This window comes from Harpia harpyja, chromosome 3 (assembly GCF_026419915.1).
Source record: "Harpia harpyja isolate bHarHar1 chromosome 3, bHarHar1 primary haplotype, whole genome shotgun sequence".
Taxonomy (NCBI): Eukaryota; Metazoa; Chordata; class Aves; order Accipitriformes; family Accipitridae; genus Harpia; species Harpia harpyja.
The window spans coordinates 5,589,830-5,607,041 of NC_068942.1; the positions used below are offsets into that span (position 1 = coordinate 5,589,830).

Consider the following 17,212-nt stretch of genomic DNA (forward strand, 5'->3'; position numbering starts at 1 on the left):
AAACAGGTCCTTCCTTCCTCCCTCCATGACAATTTATTTCTATGCCACAGAAACATACTTAGACACACAGAGAGACAAAATGAGATGGAGACTTTTGTTGTGTTGCATCTCTCCACTACCAACAACTGGGATTCAAACACTGGCAGAATTTACCTGCAAGCTTCTTCCCTGGCTTCCTGCTCATCCATTTTGGTATCAAACCATGATCTGCTGTATATTGCCCTGTGGCACTATTGGGGTTTTTGTTGGGTTTTGTTTTTTTCTTAAAAAAAAAAAATCAACAGAGCCTGTGTTCCTACTAATAGAGACCTTCCCAGTCTGAATGTGATTGCTTGACTAGCCCATGGGACATGTGGGATTATCAGTGTTCCTCCCCCCCCCCCCCCATCAATTAGATACCAACCTGGATTATATTTATTTACAAGCTGTTAAAGCTTTAACTGATAGCAGGAATGTGGCAATACATTGGTTTAAGCGTGGTTTAAGTTTCCCCAAAACAAGATCAGCCCCAGCAAACAATCCAAGTTGGTATTGGACAGTAATCCAGGGGGTAGAGCGGAAACACAAACCAGAGAAATTCCTGTGTTGGAGCATAAGCCAGAAAGAAAGGAAAATACCACAGCTGTCCCGTGGTCAAACTTGCTTTCAGTACTGTCACAAAAAAATACTGATAACACCCAGACCTGTAAACAATGACACATTCAGTTCCTCATATGGACAGAAACACAACCCTCTGACCTGAGTCATAAAAGTGAAACCTCCTAAAATTCCACTTCAGGGATCAGAAAGTAGTCATCTACCACTACTCATAAAAATAACTTGCCAAGAAACTCAAGCACAACCTCATATTTGCTGAAAGCTGGATACACCGCAATGCCCCTATTATTTTTTTTTTTTTTTTAAAGAGAAAGTCACAACCTAAAAAGGCTTTAGGCCCTGATCTGGAATTTCTATTATCACTTCCATCTTTTTTCAATAGGATCACAATGATGAACTGAGCAACAGGAGATGTTCTCTGTCTGAATTTGTTAATCCCATATTTCTCTCCAGGCACAGCATACAGCCATACTGTTTTATGCTTATCATCTTCTACAATACCCATTTTTCTCCTTACCTCTGTCCACCTGTGCTTTTGGTGCTCTAAATACAACAGCTTTACCTGCTGCAGGAGAGGAGAGGGTGTTGTGAAGTGATACATCGGAACTGTGCAGCACCTCTCCATGACAGTACTGGCAAGGGAGACTATAACAGCATGTTAGGAGGATACAGGATCGATTTGGGAAGCAGGACTTACAAAAAAATGCTCCCAGAAAACTGCCTTTCTACATCAATACAATCTGCCTACCCAGAAGGAGCCCTGCTGTGACCACTCCAGAGGTGATCAAATTGGTGGATGTTTTGCTCTTAAGAAATACTTTCAGTAACTGAAGCCATGGGATTGCTGATCAGAGCGCTCCCTCAAAGGCATGGCTTTTGGGAAAGCAAGTGCATGGCTGCTGGCTCTAGGGAAAAACAGAAGAGAAAAAGAGAGACTAGCAAGTGGCAATAGGCCTCCAAGGTCACATCAGCAAAATAAAAACAGCTATTCACAGTGCACTGTATAGAAGGCTGTAATACAGCACACGCTGTCACAGAAAGCGGGACAAACCAGTTCAGTGGACACCGATCAATTGCTATTTTTCTAATCAGCAGCAGCAGAGCAGTTACTGCATGCCTTGCCAAAGATGCAGAAGTGAGTCTTAAAGCCCACAGGGGCACTACCACACACTAGATACAATGATTTTAGACCTACTGAACATGCACCTCTTTTTTAGTTATTGGGAAAAAACAGTATCAGGGATAAACCTCCCATTCCATCTTCTAGCAACAGGGAAACGCATAGCATGTTTATACTAAGGTTTTGCAGAAACACCCATCCTCACTTAACTCAGCCCTACCTAAAAACAAATAAGTAGGTGTAACAAGGAGGACTGTTGTCCATTTAGGGCTGCATCACACCTCCACCATCACCTCCAACAGCACAGCATGTACTTACAGGCCTAACAGCATGTCTTTTTCTTCCACCAGCTCCATCCAAACTCATGCTACCAGCTACCCTCCTTTTCCTCCCTGGGTACAATCACATCACTTTCCCCCCTATTTAAGTGAGGAATTGGCTACAGCTGACTGTTTATCAACTGTCCACACCCACCAGGTCTCACCTGGGGTCATCACTGCTCTTCTCAGGAACATCAGCACTAGGATTTGTAACAAGGGAGAAGGCAGGACAGCAGGAAGCTAAGGAACCCTGGCAATAAGCAGTTAGCTCAGGCACAGTATTACAATACAGGTGAGCCAAATAAAAAGCTTGTGACCATAGAAAGAGATATGTTCCCTTCCTTCTTTCCAGTTTCTTTTACTTCCAATCCCTATCTTCCCCACCTCCTCTGCCCCTGCTCCTCCCTGTTCCCTGCTCACAGACTCCTTCCCTTCATCAGTCCAGGCATCAGTCTAATCAAAAGCTAGCTAAAGACCCAGCAACAACAACCACCTTTTCCAGCCAGGTTAATTCTCTGCTATTTTAGTGAGATGACTGTGAGATGTGACAGGAACCAGATCTGGCTTAGCAGAAGGAGCAATTTGGCCAGGAGCAAGGAAGAGACAGAAGTGAGACCTCCTTTTGGCAGTTCGTGAAACTGTGACTTAAGAACAAACTCATTGCTCAGCCTTAGCTCACGTTTGTCTTGCCTGGTTCTGTAAAATGGCTGAGAGGGTGAATCTTCGCATCTGGTAACTCACTACCCTCTCTAACAACTTCTAGATATTAATTCAGGAGTGGCTGATAAGGAAATGGTTTCCTACCACCAGCAGCTTTTTTTTGTTTTTACAGTCTCCTATTAAACCAAATCAATACGTGTGTGTGCATGTGCATTGTTCACATAGTGCCATATATTCATGTCGTAAGTATCCCAAATAATAGTGTCAAGATGCAAATCTCAGAAATTATTACAGGCTCATCTCTAGCACATCTTTAGCTCCTTTCCCCTTGTTAGCAGAATTTCACACACAGTGTGGTGAGCTTCAGCCAGGATCAGCTCTTCACCAAACGATCTCTCTTATGCTGCCATACGCACGCCTCCAATGAAATCAGTGTAACATCCCTTAGGAAGCAGGAAAGAAGGTTAGCTCATTAACACACCTTCAAACCCCTGTGATGGCAACACCTTCTGTGTTTGGGTAACACCGTTTGTGGCATCATCTCCGGTGTCAGGAGAGCTTCCACAGCCCCAGCTCTGCTTTCTCTCCAGACACTTGTTCCCACCCCTGTACCAGCCTCTTCACCGTGCTAGTCCATGTATTTGTAGCCACATGATAAACTACGCTGGAGAGAAGATCCATCTGGAAATACAAACCAACAACAACAGAAACTTTTTTCCATTTTTTTTTCCCCATCTGAATCAAGCCACCAACCTGGTTCTCCATGCCACCGTGCAAACAGCTCCACCAGCACAACAAAAGGGGGAAGAGGCTGGGGACAGGGGCAAGAATAAGAAGGAGTAGCTGGGAGTGGAGCAAGGAGCTCTTCTCCCACCTGCCAGAACCCCCGTCTGCAGTCCCAGCCTCATCCACCACCAGTTTCGGTGCCATACCACTGCAGGTGCTCTCGGGAAACCTCCCCTTGTATTCAGACAGTAGGTACCTCCGGGAAGTTAGACACCTTTGAAAAGATGCCACCCCCTTGTCTCCCAAAGCCTACATGTATTGTGCACATTAGTCATTTTGTTTCTTGGCAAACGTTTGCCCATAAAGTTTCAGAGAAGCACTACAGTAACTGCAGACCAGATGCTTCTGAGTACTACGCTGTATTTTATAGCACTGTATAGCATTTTACAAGCATTAACTAATCAACAACTCTTCCAGGTAGTTAAGTTTAATTATCCCCATTTTACAGGTGCTGAACCAGACCCAGGGAGGTTGAGAGATTTGCCCAAGGCCGAAAAAACCAATTGGTGTCCAATCCTGGACTGTAAATCAGGAGCTACCTTATGTAACTTCTTCCCAATCCTTCCCCTCATCTGCTGCTGCAATACAAGCTTCTCCTGAAAACAAAATAGGCTAAAGTCCACCCCTCCCTGCCCTTCATTGCAAGGGTTGGTCGAGATGCTTTTTGTCCACCAGCTCTCCTGTAACCTTTAGTCGAGCACAGTCAAGATGGCACAAATCATCACGCTCTGGCTTTCGTCCCAAACCCCACGACTGAATCGGGCAGGCAGTATTCACAGGGCATCTCCCCATCTTTCTAACTCTGATGCCTACTTCTGCATCATACTTATATATGATGGTTTTGTGGGTGTTTTTTTTTCCCTCAGTTTCGCTTTATCACCTGACTGGTCTTTTTGTGCACACTGTTTTTTGTTTATCAGGCTTGAGCTTTTAATACCCAGCAACTGCAGTGGTGCACAAGCAGCAGCTACAGTAGCAACAGTTAAGTACAGACCAAAAAGTAGTGAGATGAGCGGTATACTGAGTGGATACAGCAACTTTTACTGGAAAACAACAAAGAAAAGCTGGCTGGAGAAGAGTTAGTTTTAAGAAGCTTCACCTTACAGACTACTGGATGAAACATTATCTCTGTGCACTTGCAGCTGCTGGAGGTTTCTCCACAGAAACGTTTGGTGAGCTGCTTTGGATTGGATTTAAAGGCTGGGCTGAGGTCAACTGGTCTCTGCAATTCTCTTCCCGAGAGTTACAGAACATTTCTGGTCCATCCAAAGGAAGGAAGGATAGTATCTCCAAGCACCACTGGCGCTGTGATGGGCACAGAAATGCTGGCGTTAGGACTGCCTGAAGACCGATCTCTCCCTACCATCAGTGCTGTCTATCAGTCTTGAACTGGCAGCGTGGGCAGAGGTGACCAAATAGCTTTCTCCCCCCATACTTGTTCTGGCCCCCGCCGCCCTCGCTTCCCACTGCGAGCCTTCAGCAGGTCCTGTCTGATGCTCATGCTCTGGAAGAAGGCGAACAAGCCCCACATCAGTTACCCATTTCGGCTGGTCTTTGCTACGGCTCCTCAGTCAAACACCACTGCTTCTGAAAGATAAAAGCACACATGGCTGCTGCTCAAAGGACAACATTTGGTAGGCCACTTAGTTATAAGGTACTTGTTCCCTCTCCCAATTTGGGCCTCCCATGCAGAACGGCAGCCAAAACCCATCTCAAAGATTAGGTCTGGTCTCAGAGCCCTAATCTTGCAAACACTGAAGTTGCTGACTAGTCCCAATGACTAGAGTATGGTCTTGACTCGTTTGATGCTTCATGCATGGCATTTTGCTCAAACAGAGACCACATACATGGAAAAAAATAATCACTAAAGGATAAAGAAGAAAGACAAAGTTAAAATTGTCAGAATGCATGCAGCTAAATACTCTCAAGTGCAACAGTATTTTGGATGTTAGTAAGACCATTCATAAATGAGAAAAGAAATTGGTATTGATTCTATGGGCTCATTTCTCAATACATCTATAGGTTGTAAAAATGTAGGAATAAATCTAATAAATTAATCTAGCTGAATAATAATAAGTTCCATTAACACGGTAATACCTACCAAATCGATATGTATGAACAATTTCAGACATCACATTTAACAGAAATTCTTCTACGAGTTAGAATGTGCTAGAATTTATTTATTTATAACAGGATGTTAAATTTGAGTTAACTTGTAGTTCATCCTAAAAGATCTCGCATACTTACACACACACACACACAGAGTCCTTTTTTCAAGTGAATTATTATGGAATTATTTGGTGTGTTAAACTCAAGTAACCTCTTTAGGGCAGGAGAAAGTCTGAATCCCAGAGATTTCACTTGGTTAATATAGATGGAACGTAACTCTTCCACTTCTGGCAACCCTCCAACCACTGCATGGCACTGCATCTCACCCTGACCACTCCGCCTCACTCCTTGAGTGCGTTTCTGCTACTAAACGGTTGTTCTGATAAGATGTCACCTTTTTCTTTAAATGAGAGAAAACCTGGAGTTTTCCTTTTCAATGCCAGTAAGCGGTGCCTTCATACATGTATGACAACCATCACACCACCTTGCTCCTGTGCTTCTAGATTAAGTCCTCCAAATGTCCTAGACTCTACTGAATCTCTTCAAAGACGTGATTCCCCCACCCCTGCCACAAACTGGACCCAAAAAACCACTGAAGTAGACTGTCAAAAAAATGCTGGTGAGCACTAAATCAAAGCAAAGCAGCTTTGGTAGAAGAACCTGAAGAGGACGCAACAGAGCAAGGTCTCCAGGGCTATGCACAGGTGTTGTCCACTCTGGAATGAGCCGGACCACACTTCTGCAAATGGTGATCTCTAAATTCTAGAAAAACAGTCGGTTTTCTACAAAGCATCCCCCTCAGCACACCAGGCACCCAACAGTGGGGGTCAGGTATCCAAAATCTGACTGAAGTTACCTGTGCATATCAGGTAGGTCACACAGGAAAAGGAGGCACTTCAGTCTGATCATTACATACATTTGGGTGCTGGCTTTTTCCCCACCATGTTAGATGAAGCTGGGAAACTTTTTCTGCCTGACAGTACTTAATCCTCGTATCAGCCTGATGACAATTATATCTACAGTATTAAAGTTGTATTTCCTTCAAGTATCAAATCCCATACCCATTAAAATATTTTCCAGCTCCCTGCTCGACTCTTTGCAATCTACTTGCTATTTGCTGTCCTTCCTCACTTTCAGTCTACCCAGGACAGTCCCTACAGACCTCAATATATTGGCAGCAGGGAGTTAAAAAAACATAACCAAAAGCATTTAATGTCTGTAGCAGCAGCAGAGAGAGAAAAGGAAAGGAGCAACAAGAAAGAAACACTTGCTCAGTTTCATTACGGCGCTTGCATTCTAGTAAGAAGTTATTTCAGAAGGTAAATGGCCCAAATCAGGCTGCAGAAGCCGCTGAAAACACAGAGCTATATAAACTCCATAAAATAGCTGGGCTTAGAATAATCACAAGGTAATTAATTTCATTTTATTAAGCATTTTCCAGCATTTGTCTCGTCACCACAGCGGGAAAAAAGGCAAAGATCCATGCAGAAGAATATTGCACCCTGGGATAGCCACCGAGGCACCTGGGTAGACAAAGATCCAAATCTTGGTAAAAACCAGAAAGCATAGGATAGGGTACAGCTTATGCCTTTACCCCCCTTGAAGCACTAGGCCCCTACCTGTCAGTGACTCACTTCAGGCCTCCTCTTGAAGAGTTAGACATCTACCTCCTCTCTTCAAAAAAAGGCAGAGAGAAGTCCCCCCACTTCTACTTTGCTTCTTCCACTACTTCACCACCCTCATTCAGCCCATCCCTCTCAAACTCCCCCTTCCACTGAAAGGGTCTGAGCTAGCAGCCCCAAGGCTACATTAAGGATCAGGATTTTAGTTATTAGGCTGGAAAGATCCAGGAGTGGAGCTGTGGAGCTCTCTTCCCCTTCGCTGAGGTTGATGAAGAGGTATCAGAGCAGGAACAGACTCTGGTATCTCCCTCCCACGCTGCCGGTGGCTTCCTCTCCATTTCACCAAAGGGGGGGGAACATTTAGTCCCCTCTTAACTCATTTTCCATTTCGACCAAATGGAAACCAGAAAAAGTCAGGTCACATTAAAACACTTGCCAGTTGAGAAAACTAATGAGAACAAATGTGGCACAGAAGACAGCATCATTTTAAAATCAATGCAGCCCAATAAAAGACAGTTAAGCAGGCTTTTGGACACATGCATGACAGTTTCTTTCACAAACTAACACCTGAGAGGGCTACGTAAACTAATGGCCATCACTATAAATGTTTCAAATTCTGTTTTCGTTCCATCATCAGCTAATACTGGCTTACAGGTTGCAATTAACACCAGGGCTCAGGAGGCAATAATTATGGTCTTGCTACTGGACATAAATTACCTCATTTATCTGTATTAGAGATGCAGCAATCTGTTTCAAGCATAGTGTGCTTTCATAAATGGACACTTGGAAGTCTGAAATGCCTTGGGAGATGAGCTGGGCAAAAAAAGCATCTTCTAGTTCCAAACTTTTAATTTTCAAAACTTCTCCCATTTTGCATTAGGACAAAAACATGACCTTTTGAAATTCTTCATCCCAAGAGAACCTCACAGTCCATGAGTTCACAGCAGCCCTCAGGGATGCAGCAAAGCAGAGTTAAACCTAGTCTCCTACGTAAGTACTCCCATCACCAGATTACCATGAAGTCTTACTCGCTCTCCATCCAAAAAAATCTAGTCTGGACATAAGAAACCTTGCTGCACATGCAGTCTTGAGAAAATCCAATCCTTCTTGCCAAGGTTTTGACTCATCTATGTTTTCTGACAGAAAAAAAAGCTACAGCAAAAGAGAAGATTTGCTATCCGGCTCCTAAGTTCCTACATGCTGCCACAGGTCAGACCTATCTGAAGGTGGAGCATGGCCTCCCGCATCACTACAGGAAAAGGCACTGTAAGGAAGGAACTCACCACCACACCAAGGGGAAACCAAAATTCAGGGCCGAAATTACTATATCGGCTACAAACAGAAGTCTGGCTTAATAAGTGTCACTATTTTTTACAGTGGCACCTACATGGCATCATTTGTGGACAGGCCTTTCTGGTGAGATCAAGGGTCATCCACCCCATGTAGGAAATTATTTGGCTAGCACCATGTACCGTGGCACATCTCAAAAAGCAGGTACGCTCCCTGCAGAAATACAGCACAGTATTGCCACACAGGTGCTCTCACCGAGCTCAGCCGGGCTGTGGGGACGCTCCCTCCTCTGTCTCTTGCTCTTTAGTTCCAGCTGTACCGAGGAGAATGTGATGCATGGGAGTCAAACCCGCTACCTCAATCATTTGGTGTCTCTGAGAAAAATGACGGAGAGTGAATACGTATTGAAGAAATGGTTTCTTAAATCACAAGAGAAACCAAGTCAGAGAAGGCTGAAAGACAAGCTTCAAAACTGGTGTATTTTCAGTAAAAATCCCAGAGAGACAGATGACAAACGTAAATAAGCAGAGACAGGTAGATTAGGTGGTTCACAACATGAATTTCACAACCACCAATACTTACACACTTTACAGTCATAGCAATTTATGAGTCCCCATACAGCTGTTCTTGCAACAGGTGATTTCAGCTTAGTTTGAGCTCAGCTCACAAGGCTTTGAGCATGAGTCTTCTGTTGTTGTTGGGTTTGCGGGGCGATTTTTATAGTTTTTTAAAGTCGAGCTTCTTCAGCAAGTTCTTTTTCCTAAGCTTTCCTGGTTATTAGCCCTAATCAGTATTCCAGTGCTGATCTGTAAGGCTATCTGCTGACTTAAAGGAAGGGAACACCTCACTAATAGCCTCAGTGTTTCCCTCTGCCTGCAGAAACAACCGATAAGGACAGAGACTCTAGCCATCCCCAAAGAGACAGAGCCACAAAGAGCCCTTCTGATCGCTACTGGCATCTGGCCTTCCCCTCATTAGCACATTAAAGCTGCTCTGTCCATCCCATAAGAGCCACTCTGTCCATTCCTCCAGCTTTCTCTATGGAGCCATTTACAGTGCTGCTCCTTTGAAACCCCCCTAGTTCAAGAGGCAGTAACCCCTTCCCAAAGCCCATGGCACAGCCACTGTCGAAAATTCCCACTTACAGACAGGCACCCAGTAAGTACCGGCCTTCTGAATGTCATAGGTAGACAGAAGACACTCACATATTTCGCCTTGCCAAATTGCCTCTCCTAGGGAAAGCCTATTCCCAATCAGTATGTGGGTGGTCAGGTTTAGATTACAGGGCACTTACCGTATCAAATCACTCCAAACAATTCCTGTTTCAGAATAAGACTGGCAAGGCTTGTATCTCCTAAGCTGCAAATTCTCAGGAGCAAAAAAAAGCCAGGCAAGGGGGACAAAGCTTTCCAACACTGACTCCGAAACCTGTTAGGAAACCATGCTCAGACACTTTGAAACCACACTTGGACAGACTTCCAGTACCGGCTACAGCAGCAACATGGAAGCTTTATGTATCTTAGCTCATCTTCACTCCTAAATCAAAGCATTTTAAGTGTACTATGGCATGCCAGTAAGTGTGTCTTCACTGAAATAAGTTGTTTGGAGGGAAGAGGAAGAGCATTTTTTTCTCCCGTTTTACAGGTATTTCCCTTATGCACCCATGTTACCGGGATCATAGCTAATACACAGAGGTCACTTGCTTTCAAAATGGCGATTACAAGTAAACTAATGAGAAAAGGAAACAGCGGACAATTTTACATCAGTTGATTTCTATATCCTCTGCCAGGATGCTTTCCTACAGGCAGATATGACCTTCCCACTTCCCCGACCAAAAAGAATAATACTAACAGGTACAAGAAAGCCAACCTAGTTGCTTTATCTATGCTCTGAACTCACTTTCTTTGACTTATTTCAGAATGGTATGAATATTTTTACCTAAAAGGAGAGCTACAGCTATCTGAATTGGGCTCAGACTCATTCCTCTACAGTCACTGTTATTCTGGGTGGACTTTGAGAAGCTATTTGTACTTTTTAAGAATAAAAATCCCAAAGGAAGCCAATCCTTTTGTTTTGAAGAAGAAAGCAAAGCAACCGAAGGTTATGAACAGTCACTCTTTTTTTGGATTCCAAATATGATATCTTTGATCCTTGACTTGCTTTTCATTAAGGAAAAATGCCATAAATTATTTGGTTTGTTTGCCTCTCTGATCAGTCAACTGAAAGACGTTATTGCTTTGGGGCAATGAAATACGTTGACTCAATTTCATTATTATTCAGTTTCAGGTTCTTTTTAGTACATAAACTCCCTCTGTCTGATTTACTGTGTGGATAAGCGTTATTAGGAAAAAAAAAATCATTGGGTTATAGCTTTTGATACTTGCACTGTCATTTAAACAGCTTTCGTCTCTGAAGAGTTAGTAGCCTTGACACACGGTTCAAGTTCAAAGTTAGTCAGCTAGTGGGCCAAATTCTTCCTCAACTTCATTATCAGGGATGAATTGGGCCTGTAACATACTAAAAAGGCAAAAGTTTTACTCAGACTGTATCCAGACAACCAGGCTTTCTGACAAGGAGAATCCAAATTGCTTTTCTTCATATAATTTTGTCCAATAAATCACTGCCTAACTTAATGAATTATACTTATTAGCAGCATTATTTTTTCTTCCTTTTCCTAAGAAAGGTAGTGGTAATTAGACCATACACTGGCTTTATGCATGAGGCTAAAATTTATCTGATAAAGTGAATAAGTGAGCAAAGAAGTAGAGAGAGACTCACACTGCTCCAGAGAAAGCTTTTGCTATTCACTAGTGCAGAGAACAAAACTACAAAGCTGTTTAAAAGATGGCATGGGACTGAGTGCCTGAAATTACTATTACTCCATTTTCTGATATTGAGTTGAATATGTCTCTGATATTCTGATATGATTTTTAGGAAACTTCTGAAAAATACAAAGTCCCATTTAGCAACAGAGAGCAAGAAAAAGCACAGGAAGACATCCTTGAAACAGCAAGATAAGGCACAGCTAGATTTTACAGCAAGTATTCCTTAAGAAAGTACTAAAACAGAGAAGTGGGTAAACCCAGAATGTGCCACCCAGCTTTCTAAAAAAGGACTCGTCAAGGAAAGCAATACAATAGCAGGGTCTTAGACGTGACTTTGGAGACCTGAGTTTATTGACGCGGCTATGGTATTTTTTGTTTCCTGGAATAATCTCATTTACTTAGGTAAAATAACTTTGTCATAGTATCTAAAGATATTAACGCATTTTCCTTGCAGAAACTTCATTTTCCCTCCTTGTCCTGGTGCCTAGGACTACAGAGATAATGTTCATGTATAAGCAGGTACCTCATTTGTTGGCTCTCATTTAGGTAAAGAATTTGCAAGAATCCCCCAAAGAGATCATTTGGCATGTTTCAGCCCCTGTGTTTCAGCAATGTTTTTCTCTGTCCAGTTCCTCTAAAGTGGTGATAACCAACCTTCCCAACATGAGATTGACCTGTAAATTAGTTCAAAAGGCTTCAGGGGCCACAGGCAATGTTTGGCAGGTGATTCTCTGCTCTCGACCCTTCGGGTCACCCAGGGAGTGCAAGGAAGGGAGATGAGCCACCCCTCTGTGCTGGGATACAGCCAGACAGAGCGAGTTCAGACCTACCAACAGGTATCTGAAATACGCAGGTGCCAGGGTGGAGGCACAGAGAACCACAGAACTCCAAACCTCATGATTTTCTCCTTTTTTTCTTGCTTCCCGCTATAGGTGGGAGGCAATGCAGAGCAGGTGAGTCACTGCTCATTAAGTGGTCCTCCACAAGCAGACAGAGTTGGTGGAGTCCAATTTTGGCTTCCCAGAGGCTGTAGGGAAGCAAGCAAGCAAGCAAGCAGCCAACATTATTCTTTCTCTCCCCTGCAATAGAGCAGGGCAAGGTCAGCCAGGGACACCTGCTCAGCAAATGTCACAAGGAAGGTACCAGGCAGGGCCCTGCAGCTGGGATTCATGGACCACGGGTGTGAGTCACAGGTCCAGGAAAGTATTCGCAGTAGGTAATCACCACGACATTTCCCCTTAATGCAATGGCAATTCACAGGCATCCTCTCTGGACTTCAAGGATAACAGGAAGCTTGTTCCTGTTGCAGCAGGTCCTGTTCACCATCACTGGCAGCTCAGAATTTATATCCAAACTATTCCAGTAAATCCCACAATTTCATTGAGCGTCTCCAGTCCTCCATGATTCTGACCCTTCAGTTTTGTGTTTTACTTGGTTTTCTGTTACGGCCAACTTTTTCACAGAGTGCAGTGTTTGCTGTGATCTCTGAAATAGATTTTTACTGTCAACCAGCTCTGCTTTCAGTATGTTCTCTCTCAAACACCCTGGAGGGGTTGTTCCAGTGTTTCTCTATTACCTTGGGATCTATTGAGTGAACAAGGAGGAGAGGTTGGAAGGTGAAGTTAAAATAAGTTTCCATAGCTTGTAAATTTTAAGAGGAGCCTTCGAAGGCAATTCAGGAATCACCAAGTGCCTGGGTGACCAAACTACTACATATAAGGTGAGAGAGAAATTATGCTCAGTTTCTGCCAGTGTCTATCCCCATTCTCCTGCTGTCTTGTTTCCTCCCTTACCATACTGGAGTCTGAGCCCTCCCAGGGGACAGACTTTTTAGCAGGGCCTGTTGCAACAGGACAAGGGGCAATGGTTTTAAACTAAAAGAGGGTGGATTCAGACTAGATATGAGGAAGAAATTTTTTACGATGAGGGTTGGTGAAACATTGGCACAGGTTGCCCAGAGAGGTGGCAGATGACCCATGCCTGGAAAGGTTCAAGGTCAGGTTGGACAGAGCTCTGAGCAACGTGATCGAGTTGAAGATGTCCCTGCTCATCGCAGGGGGGGTTGGACTAGATGACCTTCAAGGGTCCCTTCCAACCCAAACCATTCTATGATTCTCCCAGTTACACAGGTTTCTGGCAACCCCAGCTGTTGTCAACCTTTTTATTTTGTTCGTCTGCCTGAGGAGCCCCCACTTTGTCTAGCAGAAAACAGAACCCCATGAGCTCAACTCAATGAGTCAATCAGGAACCTTTCACAAATGGGTCTCAATGAAATGGTGCACACAAAGTATAGACAGCACAGAGAAAGTGCTACCCTTTTCCAGTAGAAAAACATTAACTGAAGAAGCCAACGCTTGGTTTGTTCTGGGCTCCTCCTTCTTTAGGGATATGGCATCCATATTTCTTCCTCCCCCTTACACATTTGCATGCTATTGTTTCCATAGATGATGAAAACATAAACATTGTGTCAAGATTCATTTCACTGCACCAGGATTCATTTCACTGTATCAACAGAAATGTTGCATGAAAGCCATGACGCTACATGGGCCGAGTCATTAGTTCCCATGTAAAGTTGAAGGAAACCTAACTAACTCAGGCAAAATTTCCCTTGATACAGACACTTTGGGATGGTCTAAGGATTCTCTTACACAAAGCAAAGGCTGCCTTAAACACCACAGTAACAGGTCTTCTCCCTCTCCATAAATCACATAAATTTGGAAAAATTTGACTCTCGTTTCACGTTTGAGGAGGAGAAAAGAATACGTTCACGAAAAAGTGACTGGGCTGCTGCTCATTAGGGTCCTCCTCTGGGCAATGGGAGATCTCGTTTCTAGATTCAAGTTTCCGAATCAGAACAGAGATTTGAACTTTGGTCACGAGAGCCAATTTCTATCCTTTTCCCCCTTCCAAAAAAAAAAAAATCTAGATATTCTCATTTCAATCATATATATATAACAATAAATATTGATTTGACTCTTTATCTATGGCTGAGAGTCATATATATATATATGCACAAGCATGGTAACTGCTTGAACTATATGAATTAATCCAACACCTCCTAGCCAAGAAGAGTGGGGTCAATGTGATGGCTCCCCAGAGGTCACTGTTACCACCCTTGAACAGGAGTACCTACTGCTTCTGTACCTGATCCCCCCACCACATCTTCATACATCTCTTGCTGCCCCTGAGAAAACTTCTGTTCTCTAGTGTCTTATTTCAGGACTGACACACATCTCAGGATGACCAAGCAGAAGGCGAGCAGGATTTTGCAAGCACAGAACACCTAAAATGACATAGACCGTTGGGTTGAAGAATTGAGTGAATTTTACTATACTGAGAGTTGCAAATGCGCATGTACAAGAAAATGTGTAATTGAGTTTGAGCTGAAGCAGCTCTTACTTGTTTCGACTTCTTTTCAACCCTTCTCGTGCTCGAATAACAAAGGATAAGTACTTCCTCCCTTACTGATGCTTTTGAGGATCCTCCTAGAATGGTAACAGTTAATCAACTGCATATAATAGCAATGATCTGTGAGCAATCAAATGCCTTCAGGTATTTGTAACAAGGATACAAAGTAACAATGATAATTTCCTAATGTTTAAAAGCTTGAAAGGGTCAGCGACCTTCATCTTCAAAACTAGTATATCCAGACAGAAGTGCTGTTTTTCTTAGTAGCTCATGCATATTGCACGTATCCAAAACTAAAGCGGGGACGACGAGGCCGACACTGGTACGTACGATCCCACTGCCGCTCACAACGCCGCAACTGCTCTATTTAGCACGTAAAAGTCATTAGGCAGAAGTGATGGCTTCAGCTGGCTTTTCAGACAGGAGCTCAGAGGCTCCTTCTGGAGAAGTGCAACCAGTTAGGCTCTGGATAGACTCTGTTTCGTAGTAAAAACCTCAGCCCTAATCAAATGCAGCGCGGAAGAAACAACCGGCCAAGAGGAGAGGCGTAAAGGATTTAAGTAAGATGGTTCCAGTGTTTTCTTGTGCGTTCGGCGAAATAATTTACCCCGGGGACCCTGCAGTTTTCCTATCTTGGCATTGCCAATTCTGAGCCACACGCACAGGCGAACCGACCGGCGAGCGTCTCGCCGGCATCCCGCTCCCGCAGCCAGAGAGCAACGCTTCCCCCTCACCACGCCAAGCTGGTCGGAAATCGGGCAAAAATCCCACACGGGGCCACCCGGCACCCCCCCCCCCCCCCACCAGCACCAACCCCCGCCCGGCCGCTGCTGCGGGGAGCCCCGCCGGGACGGGGGGACGACGGCCGCCCGGTCCCCGCCGCCCGCGCTCCAACTTCCCCGGCGGCGCCTCCGCCACCGGCCGGGCTGCGGCAGCGGGGACGTGGGCTCCCTCCTCCCCGCCGCCCCCCCCGGGCCTGTCCGCGACGGGCCAGGAAAGCCGAAGCCGGCGGGAGGCGCGGGGGCCCCGCTGCGGGGGTGTGCCTGCGGGCAGGGCAGGTGCGACCGGCACCGGAGGGGAGGGAGCGGGCCGGGGCCGCGCCTCACGCCGCCGCCTCGGAGGCAACAATGGGCCGGGGGAGGCTCCGCGCCGCCGCCGCCGCCCCCCCCGCCCGCCAACGGCTTCGGCGGGGAACGGCGCTGCCAGCCCAGCCGAGCTGAGGGGAGCCGAGCCGAGCTGAGGGGAGCCGAGCCGAGCGAGCCGCCCCGCCGGAGCCTCGGCGTACCCCCCCCTCCCCGCTCCACCTCGCCGAGGGGGCCGGGCCGGGGCTCCCCCGACGGCCGCCCCCGGCACCTCCGCGCCTCAGGAGGAGCGGCGGCGGCGGCGGGGCGCGGAGCCGGTCCGCGCCGCCGGAGCCCCGGTCCGTCCCCCGGCCCTCACCTGTTCAGCACTTTCCTGATCCTCTGGCGCACGCTGGAGGAGGGCGCGGAGATGCCGCTCCTGCCGCCGCCGCTGCCGCCCTCCGCCGGCAGGTTCTCGATGGTGGCCACGACATGGCTGGGCTGCGGCGGGTGGTGCGGCGGCGGCGGCGGCTGCGGCGGCGGGGGGTGGCGGTGGTGGCGGTGGCGTTCGGGGGAGAGCATCGCGGCGGGGCTGCGCCTCAGCGGAGAGCGGGGCTCATCCCGGCGGGAAGGCGGCGGGCGCTGCTTGCTGCCGCCGGCGCTGGCTTCCCTCGGCTTCCGGGCAGCGCCAGACCCTCGCCCGCTCCTCCCTCACTGGGCTGCCATGCAGCGAGGGGCGGGCTGCCGCCGCCGCCGCCAGCGAGTGCCGCTCACGGTCGACGAAGTGGCAGCAGTTGGGCGACCCTCCCTCCTCCTCCTCCTCCTCCTCCTCCCTCTCCTCACACCCCCCGCGCGCAGCCGGTGCGCTCCCCCCCCCCGGCGAAGCCGCCGCTGCGCCGCCCTCGATCCCCTTTGTTCCCCGCTGCTGCCGCCGCGGCCCGGCCCGGCCCGGCCCGGCCCGTCACGGCGGCGGAGCCCCCCTCAGAGCCCTGCGTGGCGGCGCCCGCCCTTGCGCGCCGCCGATGCCGCCGGCCGAGGCCGCCAGGGGGCGCCGCCACCGCCGCCGCCGGCGGCAGCGGAGTCCGCCGCTGCCTCCGCGGGGCGCTGGGAGTCGGGCGGGGTTGGCGGCCGCCCCCGGAGGAAAGGGGGTACGGCGGGGTCCCCGGCGGGGTCCCGCCGCCGTCGTCGTCGTCGTCGTCGTCGTTGCCCGCCTCCCCGCCCGCTGAGCTCCGCGCTGGGTGGGCGAGGGGGGGGGGGGGAAGCCCGGGCCAGAGCGCTTGCTTCGCCCCGAACTTCACCCCAGTGAATACTCATCTGTTGTCTTTTGGGGTGTTCAGCTGCCTTTTTGAGGGCGGGTTGTTTGGGGGGTGGGTTTTTTTGGCGAGTCGGTGGGCTCTTGGTCACAGCTGGGCAA

The 17,212-nt window shown here is 47.2% G+C and overlaps 1 protein-coding gene across 1 annotated transcript in view; it reads right to left on the bottom strand.

Moving 5' to 3' along the window:
* Positions 1–16,630, bottom strand: part of SLC35F1 (solute carrier family 35 member F1) — a 256,649-nt gene extending 240,019 nt beyond the window's left edge. Inside the window, exon 1 of the mRNA XM_052781230.1 lies at positions 16,178–16,630. Coding sequence (XP_052637190.1) covers positions 16,178–16,380 — 203 coding nt within the window. The 5' untranslated portion in view covers positions 16,381–16,630. The remainder of the gene's footprint in view (positions 1–16,177) is intronic.
* Between the last annotated feature and the right edge of the window lie 582 nt (positions 16,631–17,212).